This window comes from Macrobrachium nipponense, chromosome 1, assembly GCF_015104395.2.
Source record: "Macrobrachium nipponense isolate FS-2020 chromosome 1, ASM1510439v2, whole genome shotgun sequence".
Taxonomy (NCBI): Eukaryota; Metazoa; Arthropoda; class Malacostraca; order Decapoda; family Palaemonidae; genus Macrobrachium; species Macrobrachium nipponense.
In genome coordinates this window covers 410,540-436,456 of record NC_087200.1, presented here as the reverse complement: position 1 = coordinate 436,456, position 25,917 = coordinate 410,540, and the positions used below count along the sequence as shown (strand labels likewise).

At 40.8% G+C, this 25,917-nt stretch overlaps 1 protein-coding gene across 3 annotated transcripts in view; it reads left to right on the top strand.

Moving 5' to 3' along the window:
* Window positions 1-25,917, top strand: part of LOC135219089 (protein O-mannosyl-transferase TMTC4-like) — a 218,899-nt gene that overhangs the window by 135,206 nt on the left and 57,776 nt on the right. For all 3 annotated transcript variants that reach the window (XM_064255522.1, XM_064255521.1, XM_064255523.1), the window contains exon 10: window positions 3,467-3,641. In XM_064255522.1, the coding sequence (XP_064111592.1) occupies window positions 3,467-3,641 (175 nt within the window). The remainder of the gene's footprint in view (window positions 1-3,466; window positions 3,642-25,917) is intronic.

The following is a 25,917-nucleotide window of genomic DNA, read 5'->3' as shown; positions in this document are numbered from 1 at the left end:
AAAAAATTCACTGCAGCAGTAAAACAGTAAAAAGTAATAGACCAACTTAACATTACACAATAAAAATAATAATGATAATGACGTGAGACACACCTGCCCATCAACAGTAACAATCATAAATAACCAGGAGTCACACTCGCTCCAAACCAGTAACATGGGCTGCAATCGCTCATCAACAAAAACAATCCTAAATATCCAGGAGTCATACTCACTCCAAAGCATAATAATAATAACAATATTACCTTGCTCCACACCAAAGTCACATTAATGACCACAAGAAACCACAAAAGATTTACACTCAATTACAACAACTTTGCCATATAAATGACCATAACCTCATCATATAAATCATGACCACAGGAATTACAAAAGATTCACTCTCAAGACGCACTGAGAAAGAGACACTTGAAGAGCCACGAGGATGACTATTGAGCACTTCAATGTTAACCAAAGCTTCTCAGCTGCCACAGAAGAACTCCTTCTTCTGGAAAAACTGGGGACTACACATGGGTCCCCCACATCTCTATGGGAACAAAATGCTTAGGAGTCACTGTCACACACTTCCATGCCAATACCATCTCCTCCTTGGGAAGTAAGACAAGGTGCTCCTCTGTTGTCCACAATCAACTTTTGCCAAAACCATAATTACTGGCGAATAACCTCTGCTGCTACTGCCATCACCAATCACAAGGTGATACTCGAAATCCACCAGTGCTGTGTTCTCCTCTCAGAACTAGACGGTGTGCTGCCAGAAATCTGCCTGCTTGAAATAAAAACGGAGAGACGAACGACACCTCGTCTCCCCAAACAAAATACAAAAAAGCAGGTAAACAATTCTCAAAATACTGGAGAGCAGGGAAACATCTTAACAAGGTAGTTTTTAAAAAATCAGTCAGCAAACCTGACAACAGGCAGTCCCCGGTTTACAACGGGGTTTCCATTCTCGCAAATAACTCCATGTATAACATAAAACTTCTCATCCTAGACATAAACTCCCTTTTCACAATAGTACCAATAAAAGATGTAATACATGAGCTTCAGTGAGTTTTGGCGCAAGCTTCAGATCTTTGCCATTCTGAAAAGATATCAAACTTTTGGCATGTTCAGCTGTCACCTCCTTCGATGACAAATTAAATTGTTTTACCATGTTATCACTCAAATGAATGATATTACCTTTCACTAGACATGACCACAAGTTCTTTATAATACGTGGTACATCGTGCATAAAGTAAAGAAATTGTTCTTCACTAATAGGGTGAGCTATCTTATTAACAATTTTATAGTTCCTGGCACAAATAATGCCAAATCTCTTTAGAAAGGCCCAAGTTGCACTCCCCATGTCTGTTGTGATGGCACTAAAATGCAATCAAATGTCATGTGCTTGCTGCAAAATATCCAAAACCCAAGGTTTTAAAGTTCCCCCTGTGGCAGCTCTGTTGTGACACTCAGACAGAAGCAAGATGGCACCCATCGGTCAGTGACGTCGCCTGAGTGGTTCCAAGCATGGTCAAACTTGAAATTATATTACTGTAAAGTTTTTTATGTTAAAGCCTGTTGTACAATATTTAAAATACATATTTGCTGATTATTTTAAAGTTGTTTTCCACTTTGCATTTACTGGAAAATAACCTGAAAATAAGTAGTGAATATTTATTTTGAATATTTTACAATATGCTCTATCATAATAAGTCTTTAAAGTAATGTCATTTCAAATACATCTTACATTACCGTAAGAGAAGAGAAAGAGAGAAAATTAGACACCTATTATGCTCAGTATGGCACCCAACCTGGAATGAGCTTAATAGATGCATAACTATATTATGAGTATGCTGTAATTTTTATCATAAAAAAGGTATTTAGTCAAATGCATAATATGAAAAAATACAGTAATTAGTGAATAGTATTGCTCTACAAAGAAAAAAAAGCAAATTAGTAATAATTTTATATGCATGGTCAATAGAAAAAATCGACAAATTAGTGAAAGTTCCTCGTGGAAAAGTGAATAGTGTGTTCCACAACAATCTGCAACAAAGTGGACTGTGGAAATGTGAAACGTCTGAAAGGGGGAGCCCATTGTATTTTCATTTTATTTTCCAGTTAATGGTGATCTGGTTTCATGGCACCTGTCTAGCACCATAAGATCAGCTATTTATGGCTCCATAATGGGCCAAGTTTTGGTTTTCAGCTCCACAAGATGCAGATGATAGAGTTATGGTGCCATAACATACCTAACAGAGGTGCCATTAACCAAAACTTGGTGCCATAAATCACTGAGTTTCGGTTAATGGCGATTTTAGCTTGTTAGCACCTTACAGAGAAACGGAACCCCCGCCGATAACCGAACACTGCCTGTAGCGAATATTTTGAATATTGTACAACATGGTCTATGATAAAAAAACTTTATAGTAATATAATTTAAAAGACTTCTTACATTACTCAGAGAGAGAGAGAGAGAGAGAGAGAGAGAGAGAGAGAGAGAGAGAGAGAGAGAGAGAATCATACACCTATCATGCTCGGTCTGGGTTCCAACCTGGTACATTATACGTACAATATGCTCTAATATTCAAAACATTTTATAAGTAATATCATTTCAAATACATCTTACATTACCCTTGATGAGAGAGCCTTAACTGGAATGAGCTTAATAGAACATTAGTATACTACATTATGAGTGCACTGTAAATTATTTTTATCATAAAAATCTCTATGTCATGGTTATAAGTATTTTTGTGGCCATATATACTTGAGAGTAACAATTATAAATGTTTACTAATCTAAGATGACTCAGATGTTTTGGGGGTAATGGTTTGGGGTCTATTTTTGTTTGAAATAATATTAAATTGTTTTAGTATGATAATTTAAGGTATAGCGAAATGTTAAAATAGACAGTTATAAGCATTTTAGTTTAAGGGGTTCAGTATATTTGGCTGTTATAAGCATTTTTAGCGCAATTTTGCATTTCCACAGTAGGTTCTGGAACATATCACCGCATAAAAGTGGGGGAGCACTCTAGAAGCTCATGAAAACCTCTGGCTCTTTCTTGGAGTCAAACAAACCTGATTTTGTCTGCAATTGATGCCCAGTTCAGTGTCTACACTGAACAACAGTGTATAAATAACAAGATTTTGAAAAGTTTACCCCACTTATATGTTTACTGTGTGCTGCAGTGCTCATCAATTGAGCAAGCATAGTAATTTTTTTTTAAGTAATCAAGTGATTACCTAGTGGGGTAAGCTCACTAATCTCAAACAGTACTTAAATAGTTTAAATTCAAAATTGGGCTAGTTGTTGAGACAGCAAATGAAAAACTAAAGGTAATGATATGTATGTAGGACTTGAAAATAACTGTTGATTAACTGTATATTATCATAGTGTAATTTTAGATATGCAGTAATGTATTGGTGTTCATGGTGTTGTTTTTAAGTTGCAGTGTGAATAGTTTACACAATGAGAATATTTTTTTCAGATGTGTATTAATGGGTTTAGCCTTAGGAATTGTGCCATTTCTCCCAGCCACAAACATCTTTTTCCGTGTTGGATTTGTGATTGCAGAGCGTGTCCTATACATTCCAGTCGCAGGGTTTTGTGTGCTTGTTGTAACAGGCATGAGGGAGCTAAATGCAGTTGGTTTTGTTAACAAGGTATGTTATGTTATAGGAGTGTTTCAGACAAACCTTATATTTTACAGTTTTTTATAATTATAGTAGTGTATATGTATTTACAGTTTTTTTATATAATTATAAGCTAGTTGTTAAGGTAAGAGGATAGGAACCAGAATATGATGTTGAAGACTGCATGAATTGAATTAATGATTATTGTCGCTGGTGTGTTCACTTTGTGAAATATTTATGTTAGAAATGTATGTATCACAGACCAGATTGAATTTAGTAATTCTAATCAGTGATTGTTTAACATATCTGAAACCATTATCTTTGATTAATGTCATTCATTGTGGAATAATGAAGCAGGTGGTAGTAACAAAAAAATAGATAAATAAGAGAGTGCCACAAAAAGGTAATCTTACCTCATATTTGAATTAGTCATCCTTGTGTGACCCAGTGATATGAATTGCCTACGTGACCCAATCCGTGTTTTCAGAAATATGCAGTAATGTGGTATATGTAATGTGTAGAATAATGGCCATTCTGTTTTTCAACAAGTATCAACCATTTGGAATGTTTGCTGACTCCTGAATGTTCATGACTTGAATGATGTCAACTTGTCGCAGAGAGCTGGACTAACTAAAGGAGAAAAAATGTGCCCATCTTATACTACTATATGTACTACTAGTGTCACAGTGCAAAGAAGTTTATAAACAGAATTTGGGTTGTATGTGCCAGTCTTCCTTTGGAAGTCTGTAGATAGCTGGCACATCTACATATTTGAAACTAATCACTGTTATATTCTTCCTTTAAGGAAAAATCACTTCACACTACCAAATTCCTTGGTGTTTCAGTACTCTGCCACATACCCCACTTAACCCTTAAATGCTGAGCTGGTATTTCTGAAAGTGTTTCCCGTATGCCGGCGGCGTTCGCAAGTGAGCGCCGAAGCGGAAAAAAAAATTTTTCAAAAAAATCACAGCATGCTTAATTTTCAAGATTAAGAGATCATTTTTGGCTTCTTTTTTTGTCATTGGCTGAAGTTTAGTATGCAACCATTAGAAATGAAAAAAAATATAATTATCATATATAAATATTGGAATATATGACAATGCAAAAAAAAAACTTCATATATAATTGTATACAAATCGTGCTGTGAGCAAAACGATTAAAGCTAATGAGTTAATTATTTTTTCGGTGTATTGTACACTAAATTGCGATGATTTTGGTATATAACAAATTGTAAAACTATCAAAGCAACACAGAGAAAATATTATCACAATATGATGCATGAATTTCTAACGCTCGGGCGTAAAAAAAGCCGTTTTAAAAATTCACCATAAATCAAAATATTGTGCTAGAGACTTACCGTTTGTTGCAAAATGAAGGTAATTGATTGAATATTACTAGACTGTAAGTGTTGTAGCTTACAATTGCAGTTTTCGATCATTTCGGTCGAGTTAAAGTTGACCGAAGGACGAATTTTTTCTATTTATCGTTATTTATATAAAAATATTTCAAAACCGATGAAAGCTACAACCTTGGGTTGTTTTTTGTTGTATTCTACGTGAAATTGCGCACATTTTCATATGTAAAACTTTATGTAATGGCTAATTTAAAATGGTGCAAACATTACGACAATCGGACAAAAAAATTTCTGATTTTTTCAGAAGAGTTATCGTGCGGACATAAGGAAAAAGTTTTTTTTATAAATTCACCATAAATCAAAATATTGTGCTAGGGACTTCCAATTTGTTGCAAAATAAAGGTAAATGATTGAGTATTACTAGAATATAAGAGTTTTAGCTTACAATTGCGTTTTTTGACCATTTCGGTAGAGTCAAAGTTGACCAAATATTGAAATTTTGGCACATTGTTATTTATACAAAAATATTTCAAAACTGATAAAAGCTACAACCATGAGTTGTTTATTGTTGTATTTTACATGAAATTTCGCACATTTTCATATATAATACTCCATGTAACGGCTAATATAAAATGGTGCAAAAATTATGTCAAAGTGACGAAATAATTTCTGAGATGTGTCACTGATTCTTTTTAGTGTGAGAAGAAATTTACGCTTGCGCGCCTGGGTAACGATTGTAAACAAAACAATGCCTTGATCCGTGAGCTCCCAGCATCCCCCAAGGCGCGTGATTAAAAAATTTTCGCTTAGTAGGCCTATAAGTATTTTTCCGCGAATTTAAAAAAAAAAAAAAATTTCGTCGATGTACCATACGTCAGTTTGGCACCCGACAGACAATTTTCGTCAATGTTTAATACATCCAATCGGCGTTAAAGGGTTAAGTTCTTGGAGATACTCATCTAGCTCTTCCTAGCAATGGGGTTTTCTAAGGTATTATGATTCTATCCTTAAGTGGAGAAACAACCATGGACTTGTATCTGAAGCAGTGGTTTTTGTATGTATTGCTCCAGATGCCATTCTAGAAGAATTTCCAGCACCCATACCCCTGTGGACATCAAAGTTTCTGCCTTTTCTAAGATATAGAAAGAATTTTTCACTGTTTTTGGTATTGTGTCATGCACAGTTTGAGCTGGCTAATGATCAGCATCATAAGGCATTGAGATCTGATGAGGTTGGAGCCCCTAGAACTCATTATCCATTTCTGGAGTATTATAGACATAGTTCTAAAATTTGATCTGCAGATTCTTTTCTGCCATGTTATGGCAGTTAAAATTTATTAACCCTTAAACGCCGAATGGATGTATTAAACGTCGAGTCAAAATCTCCCCCGATTTCCGAATGGAAGTACCATACGTCGGCTCAAAAAAGTTTTTTTTAAAATTCGCGGAAAAATACTTATAGGCCTACCAGCCGAAAACTTTTGAATCACGCGCCTTGGGGGATGCTGGGAGTTCACGGATCAAGGCGTTGTTTTGTTTACAATCGTTACGCAGGCGCGCAAGCGCGAATTTCTTTCTTGCCGCACTAAAAAGTATCAGTGACACATCTCAAAAATTATTTCATCACTTTGACATAAATTTTGCACCGTTTTAAATTATCCGTTACATGAAGTATTATATATGAAAATGTGCGCAATTTCATTTAGAATACAACTAACAAATACTCATGATTGTAACTTTTATCAATTTTGAAATATTTCCATATAAATAACGATAAGTGCAAAAATTTCAACCTTCGGTCAACTTTGACTCTACTGAAATGGTCGAAAAACGCAATTGTAAGCTAAAATGCTTATATTGTAGTAATATTCAACTATTTACTTTAATTTTGCAACAAATTGGAAGTCTCTAGCACAATATTTTGATTTATGGTGAATTTATGGAAAAACTTTTTCCTTACGTCCGCGCGGTAACTCTTCCGAAAAAAATCATACATGCGATTGTGGTGATGTTTGCACCATTTTAAAATTAGCCGTTACATAAAGTTTTATATATGGAAATGTGCACAATTTCATGCACAATACAACTAAAAACAACCCATGGTTGTAGCTTTTATCAGTTTTGAAATATTTTTATCTAAAAAATAATAAGTGACAAATTTTCAACCTTCGGTCAATTTTGACTCTACCGAAATGGTCAAAAAACGCAATTGTAAGCTAAAACTTATATTTTAGTAATGTGCAATCATTTACCTTCATTTTGTAACAAATTGGAAGTCTCTAGCACAATATTTTGATTTATGGTGAATTTATGAAAAAAATAACATTTTCCTTACGTCCGCGCGGTAACTCATCCGAAAAAATCATACGTGCGATTGTGGTAATGTTTGCACCATTTTAAATTAGCCGTTACATAAAGTTTTATATATAAAAATGTGCGCAATTTCATGTAGAATACAACAAAAAATAATTGAAGGTTGTAGCTTTTCACATTTTCGAAATATTTGCATATAAATCACGATAAATAGAAAAAAAAAACACGTTTGGTCAACTTTGACTCTACCGAAATGGTCAAAAAACGCAATTGTAAGCTAAAACTCTTATATTTTAGTAATATTCAATCATTTACCTTAATTTTGCAACAAATTGGAAGTCTCTAGCACAATATTTCGATTTATGGTGAATTTATGAAAAAAACTTTCCTTCCCTCCGCGCGCGGATTCTCCGCCATAAATCTCCGAATTGCGTACATCGAATTCTCAGAAAATTTGCTCCGTTTCATATTAGGCATTTCATAGAGTTTTATATATGAAAATGTGCGCAATTTCATGTAAAATAAAAGGAAAAATATTTGAAGGTTGTAGCTTTTCTCATTTTCGAAATATTTGCATATAAATCACGATAAATAGAAAAAAAACCACGTTCGGTCAACTTTGACTCTACCGAAATGGTCGAAAAACGCAATTGTAAGCTAAAAATCTTACAGTATCGTAATATTCAATCATTTGCATCATTTTGAAAGAAATTGGAAGTCTCTAGAACAATATTGAGATTTACGGTGAATTTTTGAAAAAAATATTTTTTTACGTCCGCTCGTTACGAATTCGTACATCATTTTGTGATAATATTTTTCTGGTGTTGCTGTTATTGTTTTACAATGTATTATATATCAAAATTATTGCAATTTAGTGTACAATACAACGAAAAAAAAAGAAACTCGTTAGCTTTTACCGTTTTTTGCACAGCGTGATTTTAATACAATTATGTATGAATTTTTTTTTTCTCTACCATATATCGCATTATTTACATATGGTAATGATATTATTTTTCATTTCTGATGATTGCATACTAAACTTCAGGCAATGACAAAAAAAGGAGCCAAAAATGAACTCTTAATCTTCAAAACTAAGCTCGCTGTGATTTTTTGAAAAAATTATTTTTTCCGCTTCCGCTCTCACTCAAAACCGGCTCCGGCATTCGGGGGAGTTTTTTATTTTTACCGCTTCGGCATTTAAGGGTTAAGATAGGTTAAGGGGAGTGCCGCTGCCATAAAGCCCCATTATAAAGTACAGATAGTACCCAGATATTGGTGGGGGTTCTGTTCCCAACAGGATGACAATGACTGAAAATCGACAATAAAGCGCTGATCCCCAGTTATCGATACTGATCCCTGGTTATTGACACCACTGTTGAGTGGGGATCGGCAATGATAAGCAGAGATCAGCGCTGATAAGTGAAAATTCGGCAGTCAGTTACACCCCATAAGCCTGGAAAGGGCAAAAGTTGACATTTTTTTTTTTTTTTTTGTGGTTTTAAAAAACCTAGAATGATCTTGTCAAAGAACAAGATGTTTTCTGTAACATTTTTTATCAGGTTAGCACATGAGAAACAAGTTCCATACATTTTACAGTAGGTTCTCGGTTTACATCGTACCTGGCTTATATCGTTTCGTGGTTATGCCTCACAATCTCTGATAAATTTATTTAAAAAATCCTTGTTCTTGTTTAGATGTAAATTGAAACTTCAAGTGGGAACTAGTGTGGCGTGGAATAGATGAATTATGTCGTCTCACAGTGGAATATGGTAAAGACGGCATTGGTCACTTCCTCGCTATATGCATCTTGAATTTGTTTCATTTGCTCTCTTTCGTTGTTGGTTTTTTGGGAATTTGTTTTTTAATGCATTAGGGCCCCCAAGTATGAGCACTCTCACCTGATGGCAGTGCTATCTCCATGAAAGTGAAAGTTGACAATAAAACAATCAGAAAAGGGCGAACACTTTCAAACATCGGCCGCATGCTCAGGTTCAGTCATACAACTGTGTCAACGGTCATCAAAGATAAACAGTGCATACTTGAACATGTGAAAGGATCTGCTCCCATGAGATCAACTTTGTTCCATTTGCTCTGTCTTGTTGATGCTTTTTTTGGAACTTTTTTTTTTATTACATTATGACTCCCAATCATAAGGCAGGCTCCTCTGATGGCAGTGTTATGACATACCTATTCATCTCAAGCCAAATAACTGAACAATTCCACAAATTCCAGGGCTTGGCTTCAAGCCTAAATTTCGTATTCCATTCCATCACCATGGAAGTGAAAGTTGATGTAATAAAACAATCCAGAAAGGGCAAAACACTGTCTAACATTAGTTGTGTGCTTGGTTTCTGTCATACAATTGTGCTGACGATCATCAAAGATAGAAAGCACATACCTCCTATGAAGTCAACTGTGATTATGAAGTAGCATAGTGATATCATTATTGAGATGGAATGATTAGTTCTTTGGCTTCAAAGACCAGCATCAACAGCATATCCCAGATAGCTTAATGATGATTCAGGAGAAGACTAATAGTTTGTTTGAAACCTTGAGAAGAGAAAAGGGGAAATGGAATGAAGTGAAGAGTTTGGGGCCAGCAAAGGTTGGTTCATGGGGTTTAAAGCCCATACAAATTTGGATAACCACAGTGCAAGGAGAAGCTGCTAGTGGTGATGAGAAAGGAACAAGTGAATTTCTTAGTGAGTTGGCTGAGGTAATCAATGAGGGGGGCGGAGGGGAGGGCTTCTTAGTGTACTGAACAGGTGTTTAATGTAGATGAGACAGGTTTGTTCTAGAAATGGATGCCTATGCAAACATCATTGCCAAGGGGGAGAACACAGCACCAGGCTACAATCTCAGCAAAGAGAGACTGACTTTGCATCGTGGGGCTAATGCTGCTGGTGATTTTAAGCTGAAGCCTATGTTGGTGTATCTGACAGAGAATCCAAGGGCATTAGGAAGGATCAACTAGTACCTGTCATCTGTGAATCCAACAAGAAGGCGTAGATGACACTTCAGTATTTGATGACTGGTTCACCAACTATTTTGTGCCAGAAGCAAAGGAGTACTACTGTGCAAAAAAGGGGTTGCTATTGTTGGACGATGCCCCTGGTCACCCTGCCCATTTGGATGACTTTCATCCTAATGTCAATGTGGTTTTCTTTCCACCTAATACTACTTCCCTTTTATAGCCTAAGGACCAAGATGTCTTTGCCTCTTTCAATGCCTACTATCTCAGAAAGGCATTTGCTATGGCTTCTAGGGCAACTGACTCTAAAGGACTTTTGGAAATCTTACAACATTTGTGCTACTAAAAGAAACATTCCTGATTCTTGGGATGAAGTTAAGCAAAGTTTTATTATTATTATTATTATTTGAAGGTAGGAGACCCTCTCTTAAACATGTTTTGTTAAAGATGATGGCAGCATCAGTGGAATTGATTTTATATATGGTCTTTTCAATTCTTCTTATTATTCTCTTCTCATCAGGGCTGATATTTGCTAATAGCTGGCCGATGTTCATATCTTGGTTAAAGAAATGTTTTCTAAAAATACTAATTTATTGTTATGATAACAAAAGTGATTAACAAATCTTAGTAATGGAATTCCTACGTTTCCAACCGTATCATCGGTTCATTTTCAAGGAAAGGTGAGCGTGAACTGATTGGAATGGGGTCGTTCGGCGGTATTTATTGTGTCCCAGGTGCTCTGTCTGATGGGCGCTGCGTTTTCATTGGCTGAACAGAGGATTAAGTCCCTGAGTCAAGCCGTCTTGCAGAGGTGGAAGCTCGCACTGCTCTTCGCGTGCGGACGCTGGAGACTGGGAGCATAGTATTGGGCAGGGGCACCTGATTGGTCCGTTCGATCGGCTCTATGGTGCCAGCGGGCAGCGCCCTACGTGCCAACCAGTCGGGAGGAGTGAAGTCTCTTGAGTGGTGTTAAGGCTGGGTCTCTCCTTCCCGATGTGTAGGGCCTCTAAGAGGCGGAGGCGACGGTGGTCTGCTGCCTTATCGATAATACCAATATTAGGAATAACGTCCTTCCGAGTTATCCTGGTATTGTGGACGTTTTTTGCATGATTATGGATGGCGCCTTCCTGAGCGTGGCAGGATATCCTCTTGGAAAATCGCATCGTTGTCATACCAATGTAGGCGCCGGGGCATTCCCGGACAGGGCATTTGTATTGGTAGACAACGTTAGTTTTCTTGAGAGGGTCCTGCATCACAGGGGCTGGGTTGTTTTTCATAATCAGGCCACTGGTCTTCTTGCTTTTATAGTAAATGATCAATTTTACTTTTTTCGCAGGGTCCGTGGGGGAGACATTCCTTTCGATGATGTTACGAAGGGCTCGTTCATCCTCTTTGTATTTCTTGTGAAATACTCCCTTGTAAAAGAGAGTGACGTCTTCAAGGGCGACGGGGCGAGGCTCCTGCTGGTACCACTTATCGATGTTTCTGCGAATGGCTTTTTTCGATGTCCCGGTTGGAATAACCCGTTGTTAATTAGAACTTGGGCAACACGTTCTAATTCAGTGTGCGTGTCCTTCCACGAAGAGCAGTGTGAGAGAGCTCTCTTGATGAAGGCGCTGATTGCAGTGCGTTTTGTATCTCTCGGACACTCGCTCTCGCCGTTCAGGCACATGCCCAGGTTCGTGGGTTTCGTATACACTTGTGTTACGAAGCGTTCTTCTTGTTGCCCGACGAGAACGTCAAGGAAGGGGAGGCGACGGTCACGGCAATGCTCGATGGTGAAGTTGAGTCTGCTGTGGTCGTGGAAGGCTTGTCGCAGGCGGCGCTCTATTTTCTTCCACCGTGTTGGCACTGATGAAGTGTCGTCAATATATCAGACGTACATAGACGGTTTCTCGATGGTGGCGAATACCCGACGTTCCACAGTATCTCATCCAACTTGTGGTGGTATTCCTCAGTGCGGATGAGTACAAATGCAGCGGATCGGCCCGACGGACGGTGACATCCTCTTTCGCTCGGAGTTCTTTGGCTGCTTCCCTCAGGCGCCTGTCGATCAAAGAACTCCGAGCGAAAGAGGATGTCACCGTCCGTCGGGCCGATTGAAAAACCGCTGCATTTGTACTCATCCGCACTGAGGAATACCACCACAAGTTGGATGAGATACTGTCAGACAGCAGCAAATTCCAGAAAATTACTAAGAACCGGTAGATGACATTAAACGTGAGGCCAATAGGATTATTGAGACTGTCAATGCAGCTTCCAATGCCCTTCACTTGCTTCCGATCGTAGGGGACTACGACCTTGGCTATATATACGGGAATGTTAAAACCCAAAAACCCATAAACCAGGGACCCGTTACACCCATCATTAGCCAAATTCCCGCTCCTACATACCAGCTTGCGAAGAAATTGAATGCTATTTTGACTCCTTACGTTCCAGATGACCACAGTTTGAAGTCCTCTGCCGAGTTTATAGAAGCCTGAAAACGACACCGTCCGGAGGAGTTATTGCATCGATGGACGTGGAGTCCCTGTTCACGAACGTCCCCGTGGATGAAACAATCCAGATAATTCTGGATCGTGTATACAGAGACGGACTCCACGCCCCCATTAAACATCCCTGAGCATGCCCTCCAAAACTCCTTGAAATATGTACGAAAAGGGCCCCTTTTTCCACCCACAGAGGCCATATGTACACGCAAAAAGACGGCGTAGCGATGGGTTCTCACCCTCGGAGTACTTTTCGCGAACTTCTACATATGGGTACTGTGGAACGTCGGGTATTCGCCACCATCGAGAAACCGTCTATGTACGTCCGATATATTGACGACACCTTCATCAGTGCCAACACGGTGGAAGAAATAGAGCGCCTGCGACAAGCCTTCCACGACCACAGCAGACTCAACTTCACCATCGAGCATTGCCGTGACCGTCGCCTCCCCTTCCTTGACGTTCTCGTCGGGCAACAAGAAGAACGCTTCGTAACACAAGTGTATACGAAAACCCACGAACCTGGGCATGTGCCTGAACGGCGAGAGCGAGTGTCCAGAGAGATACAAACGCACTGCAAGCAGCGCCTTCATCAAGAGAGCTCTCTCACAGGCTCTTCGTGGAAGGACACGCACACTGAATTAGAACGTGTTGCCCAAGTTCTAAATAACAACCGGGTATTCCAACCGGGACATCGAAAAAGCCATTCGCAGAAGAAACATCGATAAGTGGTACCAGCAGGAGCCTCGCCCCTTCGCCCTTGAAGACGTCCTCTTCTTTTTACAAGGGAGTATTTCACAAGAAATACAAAGAGGATGAACGAGCCCTTCGTAACATCATCGAAAGGAATGTCTCCCCCACGGACCCTGCGAAAAAAGTAAAATTGATCGTTTACTATAAAAGCAAGAAGACCAGTGGCCTGATTATGAAAAACAATCCAGCCCCTGTGATGCAGGACCCTCTCAAGAAAACTAACGTTGTCTACCAATACAAATGCCCTGTCCGGGAATGCCCCGGCGCCTACATTGGTATGACAACGATGCGATTTTCCAAGAGGATATCCTGCCACGCTCAGGAAGGCGCCATCCATAATCATGCAAAAAAAAACGTCCACAATACCAGGATAAACTCGGAAGGACATTATTCCTAATATTGGTATTATCGATAAGGCAGCAGACCACCGTCGCCTCCGCCTCTTAGAGGCCCTACACATCGGGAAGGAGAGACCCAGCCTTAACACCACTCAAGAGACTTCACTCCTCCCGACGGTGGCACGTAGGGTGCTGCCCGCCGGCACCATAGAGCCGATCGAACGGACCAATCAGGTGCCCCTGCCCAATACTATGCTCCCAGTCTCCAGCGTCCGCACGCGAAGAGCAGTGCGAGCTTCCACCTCTGCAAGACGGCTTGACTCAGGGACTTAATCCTCTGTTCAGCCAATGAAAACGCAGCGCCCATCAGACAGAGCACCTGGGACACAATAAATACCGCCGAACGACCCCATTCCAATCAGTTCACGCTCACCTTTCCTTGAAAATGAACTGATGATACGGTTGGAAACGTTGGAATTCCATTACTAAGATTTGTTAATCACTTTTGTTATCATAACAATAAATTAGTATTTTTAGAAAACATTTCTTTAACCAAGATATGAACATCGGCCAGCTATTAGCAAATATCAGCCCTGATGAGAAGAGAATAATAAGAAGAATTGAAAAGACCATATATAAAATCAATTCCACTGATGCTGCCATCATCTTTAACAAAACATATTTCTGGGCTCAGCTCGTGTCGCTGCGCGAAATATCCTTTAATCTATTATTTCTAGGGTAAATGTACTAACACATACCAGAGAATAAATAAATAAAGAAAAGGTCAGTACAACTGACTCGCTCACCCTCCAAGAGGGTGTCGGTATGAACACTATGGCGAGTGAGACCACTACCACGAGCCGAATGCCAATAGAAATCTCCCACTACAAAATCCCCACAAGAGGAGAGCCGACCCACAGAGTGGGCAGCAACTACTACTACTCCATCCCATGCTGCCGACTGCTGCGCCTCTGGTGGCCATCCTTTTCAGTTAGCGCACACGATACACACGTGCCCTATTTTACTCTGTGTTTTTTGTGCCCTTTTCTTTGGATTTCTTTATCATGGAGCGTGCAGCCATCGCAGCAGCTAAGTTAAGTACTCAGTGTTTATTGCTATTTGGTTTTTTCCGGCCCTGAGCCCGTATTTGCCGTTTTTTAGGTATAAATGCGAACTCTAGGATCGGAAGCATGGCAGGCATGTTCTGCCTCGTGGTGGGTTCGTTCTTGGTCACCATACCCAGAACATCCCCTTACTTAAGTACGCTCTATTTTAATCATACCGCTTTGTTTAGGGTACGGTCTACACGGTTTTGTCATGCATGCATGTCGTTACCTTATGTAGGCCCCTTCCATCCAGACCCTAGCCATGGCTCTTAGTATCGGCCTCGGCTAGCTTTGAGTGGTAGACTTTCCTTCGGGGTTAATCGTACACTCCTGGATTTTTTCTCCTACTATTTTGTTTTCTTTCTTTCATATTATTCATTTGAATTATTTTTATGTTATGTGTTTAGGTTAGTTAGGCGTCTGGCTTGTTTAGCCTAGGTGTTGGCCCATGGGCCTTTATGATACCGCTCTTCAGTTCGGTTGCTTCCCGATAGCATCTCTCTGATCAGCTGGTTATGTTCTAGGCTATGTTGTTCATTGTTTTGTACTTACCGCCCCATGGTCACTACGTGATCACGGGGCAGCCAGACGCCTGTCCAGTCACCTTCCCCCCCATCTCCCGCTCTTCCATTAGAGTCGGCGGGCGACCGGGGGGGGTGGATCGGTTCTGCGCCCATGCTCGCTCCACATACCCGAAGCCACCTGCCCTCCCTTCTCCCCCCAGGCGGAGGGAGTAGAGGGACGGAACAGACCCAGACTGGACTCGACCTCTCTGGCTTCTCGGTCCGGCCGGATGGTAAGGTGGGGGGGGACTGGCCTTTCCCCCCTCCGTTGCTACTCCGTCGCTCCGTTGCTAGCCCGAGTCTGTATGTCCTCTCGCTCTTTCCCACCTTACTAGGGTTCTCCTTTACTACCGGAGACCTGGCATCCAGCGGAAAGGTGCTAGTCCACCCAACAGGGTGGACCGGGGCAGCCAGTTGGTCCCTCTAACCACTCCGTCTCGCTGAGTTACGACACTCCGCTACGCACTGGACTTAGTCCGGTACGTTCGAGTTTTATAGGTTTAAGATCTATTTCGTTAAACTATTAAGTTTATCTTAAGCTACCTTAAACCATCCCCCCTCCCTTACCTGTTTCACCGGATCTCTCCGGGGTTATAGCCTATTCAGGCGATAAGGGAGGGGTTATGCCCAAATTTTTTACGAGCTACGGCATGCAACGGAGTTCCTCGTGACCTTTAGCTGTAAGTGAGAGTCTTTAAGATACTCATGTGTTTCTTTCACTTACAGAACCACCAACTGTGAGCATCCGGGGTGCGCCGCCACACTTCAAGACCCATGTGGACATGAAGTTTGCCGGTCCCATGCTCCATGCGCGACTCCGCACGGGGACATCCAGGTCTGGTACCACGAGACATGTACCATCTGTTATGATCTGGTGAGCCAGCTCTTAGACGGGGTAAGTATTCCAACTCCGTTAACTGGTCTTCATTTGTTGTAGTGATTAAGTTTTTACATTAATCCCTAACTTAAGATAAAATTCATGGGGTTTTGTAGCCCCTATAATTTTAAGTTAAGCTTTTAAATTGGTTTTAGTTTTAAGTTTAATCTTAAAATCTAATCAATAACCCTCTCTTCCAGGCTCTGGCTGTGAGGGATACCGCACTGGCAACCTGCGCGCCTGGTCGGCGGTTTTGGGAAGAACGCCGCCAAGGGTATGCCCTACATTCTTGAGAAGAAGTTGGCGGTACTAATCTTCCCCGGAGGCAAAGCTACAGGCTACGTCGACCCAGCAGAGGCGGCCCCGACTATCGCTTTCATCCAGCAACAGCTGACTGCCTCGTTGACGGACCAAGGCCAGGACATCCTCCGGAACGAAGTCGCGACGCTTGATATTAATGTGGAACCTATGGTAGGTGTAGACGACCTGTTGGTCGAGGTAAGTACGTTGGACACCCAAGGGATACCCTTGGGTTGCCACTGGATCTTCTACCCCTGCAACCTCTCCATCCTTCCAAGGCTTTACGGGTAATGAACTTTATACTTCTCCTGACGCTTCCGTTAGACCCAAGGTCAAGGGTCAACCAGTGAAAACCTTGACGAAGACGTCGTCGTCGTCTAAAAAGTCGGCGTCGGCGTCATCTTCCTCTCGTAAGTCTCCGGCTAGGAATCCCGGAGCAGAGAGATCTAAAGCTTCTGGGTCCGGCTCTAAGTCCTCTAGGAGTAAATCCTCCAGGGAGAGATCTCATACTCCAGCGGAGTCGTCAGTTCCGCTTCCTTTGGTTCCAGTTCAGAGCCACCCATTCCACCCTCCGAACAGAACTCCGGCTTTGGACTCCAACGCTGGTCTGTTGCAACAAGTGGGCGATCTGGTTGGGTCTCTGAAGAACAGCATGGAACAAATGATCTCCCGGTTGTCTGATAGGATCACCTCTCAGGACAACATTATAGCCGGACTTAGCCAAGCTCCACTAGCCTCTTCTCCATCTTTCAGCACAGGTGGAGCCCAATTACCCCCGTATGACACTCTACCTCCGTTCTCAATGAACAACCCTTGGAGAGTAGCGTCATACGCCCCCTTCCAGGATGGGCTTATCTCTATCCCGGAATGTGGAACTCGGAGGATTGAAGACTTCGAGTTCTACCCGGAAGACCTCAGCCTCCGTTCATCGGCTACGCCAGGCTCACCACCTCAGCCATGACTCGGGACGATAAGGTACCAAAGAAGACAGTCCTCTATTCACGAGGACCAGGCTCAGAGAGAATGGCTCAGGGTGTCTAGAGACATGGAGTGTTCCAATACGAAAATCCAACCTTTTAAGAGTCCGTTTACGATCTTTACGATGGAAGAGAGTACCCCGCTCCCTTTCTTGACAAAGATCGCGACTACCACCATTCCAGCAGCCCAGAAGGGGGATTCCATGCCTCAGCTGAAGGAAGCAGATCCTACGTCTCCTTTACTTCCTTCAGCCGGTGAATTGTGGGAAGATTTACCCAACACCTTCTCAGCTGGCAAACTCAAACCAGACTGTGCTATGGAGCAGTTTGGTGAGAAGCTACCTCAGGCTTCCCGATAGCCTTATTCAGGCGGAATTCGATTCCAAATCGCGGTTAGCCAGATCCATTAATTCCATGGCTATGACCGAGGTGGCTACCATCGCCTATGGATCGGAGCCACTCTTTAAGCTTCTTACCAAATCTTTGACTCAAACGGTGCAGTCGGATATGTTTGAGTTCGCCACTGCTAGGACGAATTGTAGGAAGCATGTCCTACAAGAAGCAACAATTCGGCACGAGCCGAATAAGTTGCTTACGTCAAGCATCTGGGGAGCAGACCTCTTCCCAGAGGCAATGGTGAAGGAGGTTCAAGCAGAGGCTACGAGATTGAACCAAAGCCTTAAAGACCGTTGGGGTCTTACGGCCAAAAGACGACAGGATCAAGCCGGTAAGGGTAAGGCTCAAAGGAATAAAACCCAGACGTTTCCAGCCCTACCAGAAGAAGCAGCCACGCTTCTCTCAGCAGGTTCCGGCTGTTCCCTTGGTGCAAACAGCCCAACCTTCTACCTCAAAGGCTCAATGCAGCCGATTTATGTTATCTCCCCTCAGCCTCAACCCTCCACCTCCTTCTTAGCGCCTCTCTCCAGCCTACAATCAGGTCTTCGAGGGTCAAGCTTCCCAGAAGTTATGACCGCTCGGGTAAGGGAGGCAGAGGTAAGCGATCCTTTCGTGGGAAGAGGATCGGGAGGTCCCTTTAATAGAGGCAAACATTTCAGGGGAGGCCGAGGAGGCTACCAAAACCAATGAGGAATTTCAGGTAGGAGGGAGGCTGTTTCACTTTCGCCACCGGTGGAACTTCAGCAAGTGGGCTCAGAGCATTGTGTCAAAGGCCTGGGTTGGAGCTGGTTAGCGAGCCCACCCCCATCCAGACCTTTCCGCCAACTTCCTTCCAAGGAATTGACGGAGTATGCGGAGGATCTCCTTCAGAAAGGAGCTATAGCGAGAGTCAACAGGTTAAAATTTCAAGGTCGCTTGTTCAGCGTGCCAAAGAAAGGCTCACAAAAAAGAAGGGTAAATCTAGACTTGTCCCGCTTAAACTTAGCCATTCGCTGCGACAAGTTCAAGATGCGCACCGATCTCGCAGGTGCGGACCTTACTTCCCCGTGGGGCCCGTCACCACCTCTATCGATCTTACAGACGCTTACTATCATATCCTATGCAAGACACTTCCGTCCGTATCTGGGCTTCAAGATAGGAGACCAGACATTCTCCTTCAAGGTAGTTCCTTTCGGGCTCAACGTAGCACCCAGGGTGTTCACGAAGCTGGCGGAAGTAGTAGTTCAACAACTAAGATCGCAAGGGGTTATGGTAGTAGCGTATCTCGACGATTGGTTGATCTGGGCTTCAACAGTCGAGGAATGCAACAGAGCAACACTGAAAGTGATTCAGTTCCTGGAATATCTAGGCTTCAAGATAAACAGGACCAAGTCAAGACTCACTCCAGAGTCAAACTTTCAGTGGCTAGGCATTCAATGGAATCTATCCTCCCATACTCTGTCGATTCCATCAACCAAGAGGAAAGAAATAGCGAAGTCAGTCAAGCAATTTCTGAGTCACAACTGGCGTCAAGAAGAACTCAGGAAAGGATCCTGGGTTCACTCCAGTTTGCATCAGTGACAAAACATCCTGATGAAAGCCAAACTGAAAGACCTAACCAGAATCTGGCGCTCACGAGCAAATGTCAGGTCCAGGACAAAATTCCTCTAGTCCCTCTGATTCTACGGAATCGACTCCGGCCGTGGGCGAAAGTCAAGAACTTATCGGTATCAGTGCCCCTTCAGTTCCTCCACCAGGGATTACCATCCACACAGACGCTTCATTAAGCGGTTGGGGAGGATATTCCCAGTTCAAGGAAGTTCAAGGAACCTGGTCACTTCAGTTCCGTCAGTTCCAATATAAACGTACTGGAAGCAATGGCAGTGTTCTTGACTCTGAAAAGGTTACGTCCGCCAAAGTACTCCCATATAAAGCTAGTCTTGGACAGCGCAGTGGTGGTACATTGTATAAACAGAGGAGGCTCCAAATCACGTCATCTAAATCATGTCATGGTAGCCATCTTCTCCCTGGCGGACAAGTTCAGTTGGCATCTCTCCTCCACCCATATAGGCTGGAGTGAGAAACGTCATAGCAGATGCTCTATCCCGATCAGGTACCTCTAGTAGTCGGAATGGTACACTGGACAACAGTTCGTTTCCAATGGATTCTTCAGAGAGTTCCAGGCCTACAAGTGGATCTCTTCGCATCTCAAGCGAACACAAACTCCCATGTTATGTGGCCCCCAACCTGGACCCTCTGGCCATGCCACGGACGCCCTGGCTCTAGACTGGAACAACTGGGAGAAGATTTATGTCTTTCCTCCAGTGAATCTTCTCATGAAGGTATTGAACAAACTCAGGACATTCAAGGGTCAAGTGGCTCTAGTAGCCCCAGACTGGCCGAAGAGCAATTGGTACCCTCTAATTCTGGAACTGGGTCTTCGCCCTCTTCGGATTCCCAGTCCCAGGCTCTCCCAGTCAGTACAAACGAAGACTGTGTTCGCTTCCTCAGGGATTCTCAAAACCCTAACTTTATGGATTTCATGAAGTTTGCAGCGAAAAGGGATGCGAATATTGACCCTCAAAATATTCTCTTCTTGGAATCCGATAAAAGAGATTCAACTTTGAGACAGTATGATGCTGCTGTCAAAAAGTTAGCAACCTTCCTGAGAGAATCAGATATTAGGATCATGACAATCAATTCAGCTATATCCTTTTTCAGATCCTCCTTATTTGAAAAAAGGCTTAGCAGCTAGCACGATTACGACAAACAAGTCAGCCTTGAAAAGATTTTTCAATTTGGTTTCAACATGACTTGACAGATTCCTACTTCTCGTCTATTCCCAAGGCGTGTGCTAGACTTAGACCTTCTGTAAGGCCTACGTCAGTATCATGGTTCTTAAACGATGTTCTAAAGCTGGCTTCAGAAACTGGAGATAATGACACATGCTCGTTTATAATGCTCTTAAGAAAAACTCTATTTTTATTAAGCTTGGCCTCAGGAGCTAGAATTTCAGAACTGTCGCTTTATCCAGAAGATCCGGATCATATTCAGTTCCTTCCCACAGGGAAAGGGAGTGCTACTTTCTCCGGAACGTAGTTTTATAGCTAAGAATGAAGATCCTTTGATGAGGTGGGAACCATGGAAGGTACTACCCCTTCCACAAGATGTATCTCTTTGCCCAGTTTCAACCTTACGAGCCTTTCTGTCTGGACCTCCTCATCCTCATCGGGTCCTCTCTTTAAAGAGAGAAAAAGGTGGTACTTTATCTATTAAAGGCATCAGGCAACAAATCCTGTACTTCATTAAACAAGCCAATCCTGACTCTTTCCCAAAAGCACATGATGTCAGGGCAGTAGCCACCTCAATTAACTATTTCCAACATATGAACTTCGATGAGTTGAAAAAATATACTGGATGGAAATCGCCGACAGTGTTCAAACGTCATTACTTAAAGTCCTTGGAAGCTCTGAAATTTTCAGCAGTAGCAGCGGGTAACATAGTTTCCCCCGACTCTACCTAATCTTTAGTAGAAGATCCAGTCCTCCTTTCTACCTGCCTCACCCAACAGTTCGTCTATTCCTGCCTTGTTCATCTACAGTTACCTTGTGTCTTAGCTGCTTTTATGATGATGTGGTGGGTGTACCCTTATTTTTTGCTAGGGGCACTCACAATTGATTGTGGATATTGATCTCTTGGATGTCATCCCCTTATTTTTATGCTAGGGATACATCTTATTGAAATGGTTACGGGTTTTGTATATTAAGTTATATACATTCCTTTATATGTTATTATTGTTGAGTTTGTTTTGTTCAACTTATTATGTTAATTGCTCTGCATTTTTGATACATATCTTTACACAGATACTATTTTGGTACATATATGCCATATTGCTCCTGTATATATGTAAATTACCTTAAGTTAAGGAATGTTATTAGAATTAAGTTAATTTAAGCATATTTTCTATTTTGTACATTGTGTATATGTATCCTTATTAGCAATTATATTCTTTTTAATTTATTTTACCTTTTATTTGAGACCTCTTTTTTGTTTGTTGAATTTTGTTTACAATCTTGTGCTATTTTCTCTGGTACGATTTCGCGCAGCGACACGAGCTGAGCCCAGAAAAGGGATTTGACGTAAGGAAAAAACTATTTCTGGGCGATTGGCTCGTGTCGCAGCGAAATCCCGCCCTACCCATCCCATCGCCCAAGATTGTCTGCTAACTTCAGGATGGCCACCAGAGGCCCGCAGCAGTCGGCAGCATGGGGATGGAGTAGTAGTAGTTTGCTGCCCACTCTGTGGGTCGGCTCTCCTCTTGTGGGGATTTTGTAGTGGGAGATTTCTATTGGCATTCGCTCGTGGTAGTCGGTCACTCGCCATAGTGTTCATACCGACACCCTCTTGGAGGGTGAGCGAGTCAGTTGTACTGACCTTTTCTTTATTTATTTATTCTCTGGTATGTGTTAGTACATTTACCCTAGAAATAATGATTAAAGGATATTTCGCTGGCGACACGAGCCAAGCGCCCAGAAATAGATTTTTCCTTACGTCAAAAATCCCTTTATTATTTTTTTTTTTTTTTTTTTTTTTTTTTTTTTTTTTTTTTTTTTTTTTTTATTTTTTTTTTTTTTTTTTTGTTTTTTTTTTGCTCTATCACAGTCCTCCAATTCGACTGGGTGGTATTTATAGTGTGGGGTTCCGGGTTGCATCCTGCCTCCTTAGCAGCCCATCACTTTTCTTACTATGTGCACCGTTTCTAGGATCACACTCTTCTGCATGAGTCCTGGAGCTACTTCAGCCTCTAGTTTTTCTAGATTCCTTTTCAGGGTGGTTGTTATTATTATTATTATTATTATTATTATTATTATTATTATTATTATTATTATTATTATTATTATTATTATTATTTGAAAATATTAATAAACATATTACGTATACATACATGTACTATAAAAATCTCTCATCTTGGTAAGAAGAGAGAGAGAGAGAGAGAGAGAGAGAGAGAGAGAGAGAGAGAGAGAGAGAGAGAGAGAGAGAGAGAGACTCCCTCCCCTCCTTGATATATTTAACAGCTGTTGGACCTCAGTTTGATACCTGGAATACGAAAGAATGATGAATGAAGACTGGGATTTAATTCATTCTTACATAACTTTTTAATTTATAAACTAAAATCTTATTAATTCATGAAAGTATTTTCTTTAATGAATTGATTGCTCTTTACATTAATATTAATATTTGAAAATGAGTAAATCATTTATTTATCATACAGAAAACACATCTCTGTAAGAGAGAGAGAGAGAGAGAGAGAGAGAGAGAGAGAGAGAGAATTATTATTGTTATTATGTGATATTCAATCTTATTAAACTTATTAATACAGTATTGATCAGTATTAATACTTTAAAATTAGTAAATAATTTTTGTATCATAAAAATGTATTTAGTCATGAAAACATCAAAATACACTAATTAGGGATTATTTGTCTGAAAAAAACCTGCGAATAGGCGAATTTCCCACAAATAATGGGTAGATACGGCCCTGAAAGAAATCTGCGAATCCGAGTCTGCGAATCTGGAGAATGCCAATACGGGGGCTGACTGTGTACCGGATCGTTGATAACCGAGTCCGCCGATAACTGGGGACTGCTTGTACTATAGTCCTGGCATTCTTGTTTATTCTAATCAGTATGACATTCATGACCCAAATAATAATCTATTTGTTTTGACAAACCCTTGTAAAGACTATAAAACAATAGATATTTTTCATCGGGTATGGCATTCATGCAAAAGTATCTAGTATTTTGATAATAAAAAACATACGAAAACAAAGAAAAAACAATAATATTTTCCAAGGAAATCAAAAAATAGAATAAGATTATTTATTAGAAAAAGCATATATAAGTTGGTAAAATATACAACTGTCTTGTAAAAGAGGCCCCACAAAGGGTTATAAATAGTTGTCATTTTCAACTTCTTGTGGTGAGGTAGAGTAAATTTTTTCTAATTATTTTCTTTCATCGTGTGCATTTGCATATCTTGCTCTTTCCATTTATGTGTTTTTTTTTGTAAATTGGCCGACCTCAAAGTTTACCCAACCTGGGGAGCTGCATATTAATTCTTGTACCCATCCAGTAAGGGTTAAAGTATCATCCTACATCAAATATACCTTGAATTATTATCCTATTACTCTATCAATACTTAAAATCAATACATATACATAGCATTTATATATAATCTCAACAAATGGGAGCTTCTTCAAGCTTGGAATTTACAATTATATGTAGGTAAATTCATGCAAAAACAAGTAAATTAAAAGTGTGGAAGTCCAGTAGCATGAGATAATCCCAAGAAAGGTCCAAAAAGAGATTTAATTAGGCCCATATCAAAAACAAGAGACATGGAAGATTGAGTAGTTTTCGTAGGAAAGCCGGGATACAATAACAGATGCACAGATTAAAAGAGGTAAACAGGAAGATAGGCCTTTAAGTCTACAGAGAAATACATTTGGCAACGTGAGGGACAATGGCTATATTGCCATGCAGGAGCTGATAGGGTATAATATATGTACAGCAATTGTGTTATCAGTAAACACTGCATTATATATTTACCCAAGGTTTCAGACTGTTATACATTGCTTAAGTTCGACTAAGCAGTGTGTTTGTAAGGTTTTCCAAAATTTTCTTATGCCATACCTTACAAATAATAATTATTTGTTTTGTCTTTCCATAGACAGCATTTTTCTTTTTCAAGCCGATAGGCAGACCAATTGTAGGTTCTCATTGCCAGTCAGCCATTCTTAGTACTATTTCTGTCTGTAAAGTAAGCTGACCCAATGCCTATAGTATATACAGGTTTATGATAGCATTGTCACCTCTTCCACTGAAATCTCCTCATCCTACAGCTGTTTCTCAGAAGTCTCCCCCCCCCCCATTCATCTCTATACCCCCTGCCTCCAGTGGGTAACTCAGAGAGTGACAGTGGCTTTTGAAGTGACACAATAAGCGAAATAAAAGAAATTGTTATTTTACTAAGTTACTTAAAATTTTGTGTAATAGAGTAAGATTTTCAATAGGTTTAATAAAATAAAGTTACATAAATGATTTTGTCATTGGAAGTCGATGTGTAAGCCTAGCCTGTGTGTGTGTACATACAAGTATGAATGCATTGCGTTAAACTACTCTCTCTCTCTCTCTCTCTCTCTCTCTCTCTCTCTCTCTCTCTCTCTCTCTCTTTGGTACAGTATTTTTATTGACATTCAAGTATTACAGTATTGTACTTAATAGATTAATGTAGTGTTACACACACATTTTATATGTTGATACATGCATATATGCATCATATTAAGAAGACTAAGCTCTCTCTCTCTCTCTCTCTCTCTCTCTCTCTCTCTCTCTCTCTCTCTCTCTCTCTCTCATTGGCAAGACAAAAAGAAGCTAAAGGAGTACATTAAAAATCTAGAGTACGACAAGAACAAAGGCATAGATAAACACTGGGAAGCCTTCCATGAGGAATGCACAGAAAAATGCTCCAGATATCTACCATTAAGGCAAATACTAACAAATGGCAACCCTCAGCCTAAGTGGTTCAACAGGGAAATTAAAAATACAATAAGAGAAAGAGACAGATTGCACAAATCAATAAACCCACACCCAACACCAGTAGAAGTAAGCAGGCATAAAGAACTCTGTAGATTGGTGGACAAATTAGTAAGAAATGCAGATAAATGAGGATAAGAGAGTTGCATCAGTTTGTAAAGAAAATCCAAAAGAATTCTTTGCGCATGTTGATAGTAGGAAACCAATAAAAAATAGCATAGGTCCCCTAAGGGACAATAGAGGTAACCTGGTGACCTCAGACTTGGAAAAAGCAGAGTTATTGAATAAGTTTTT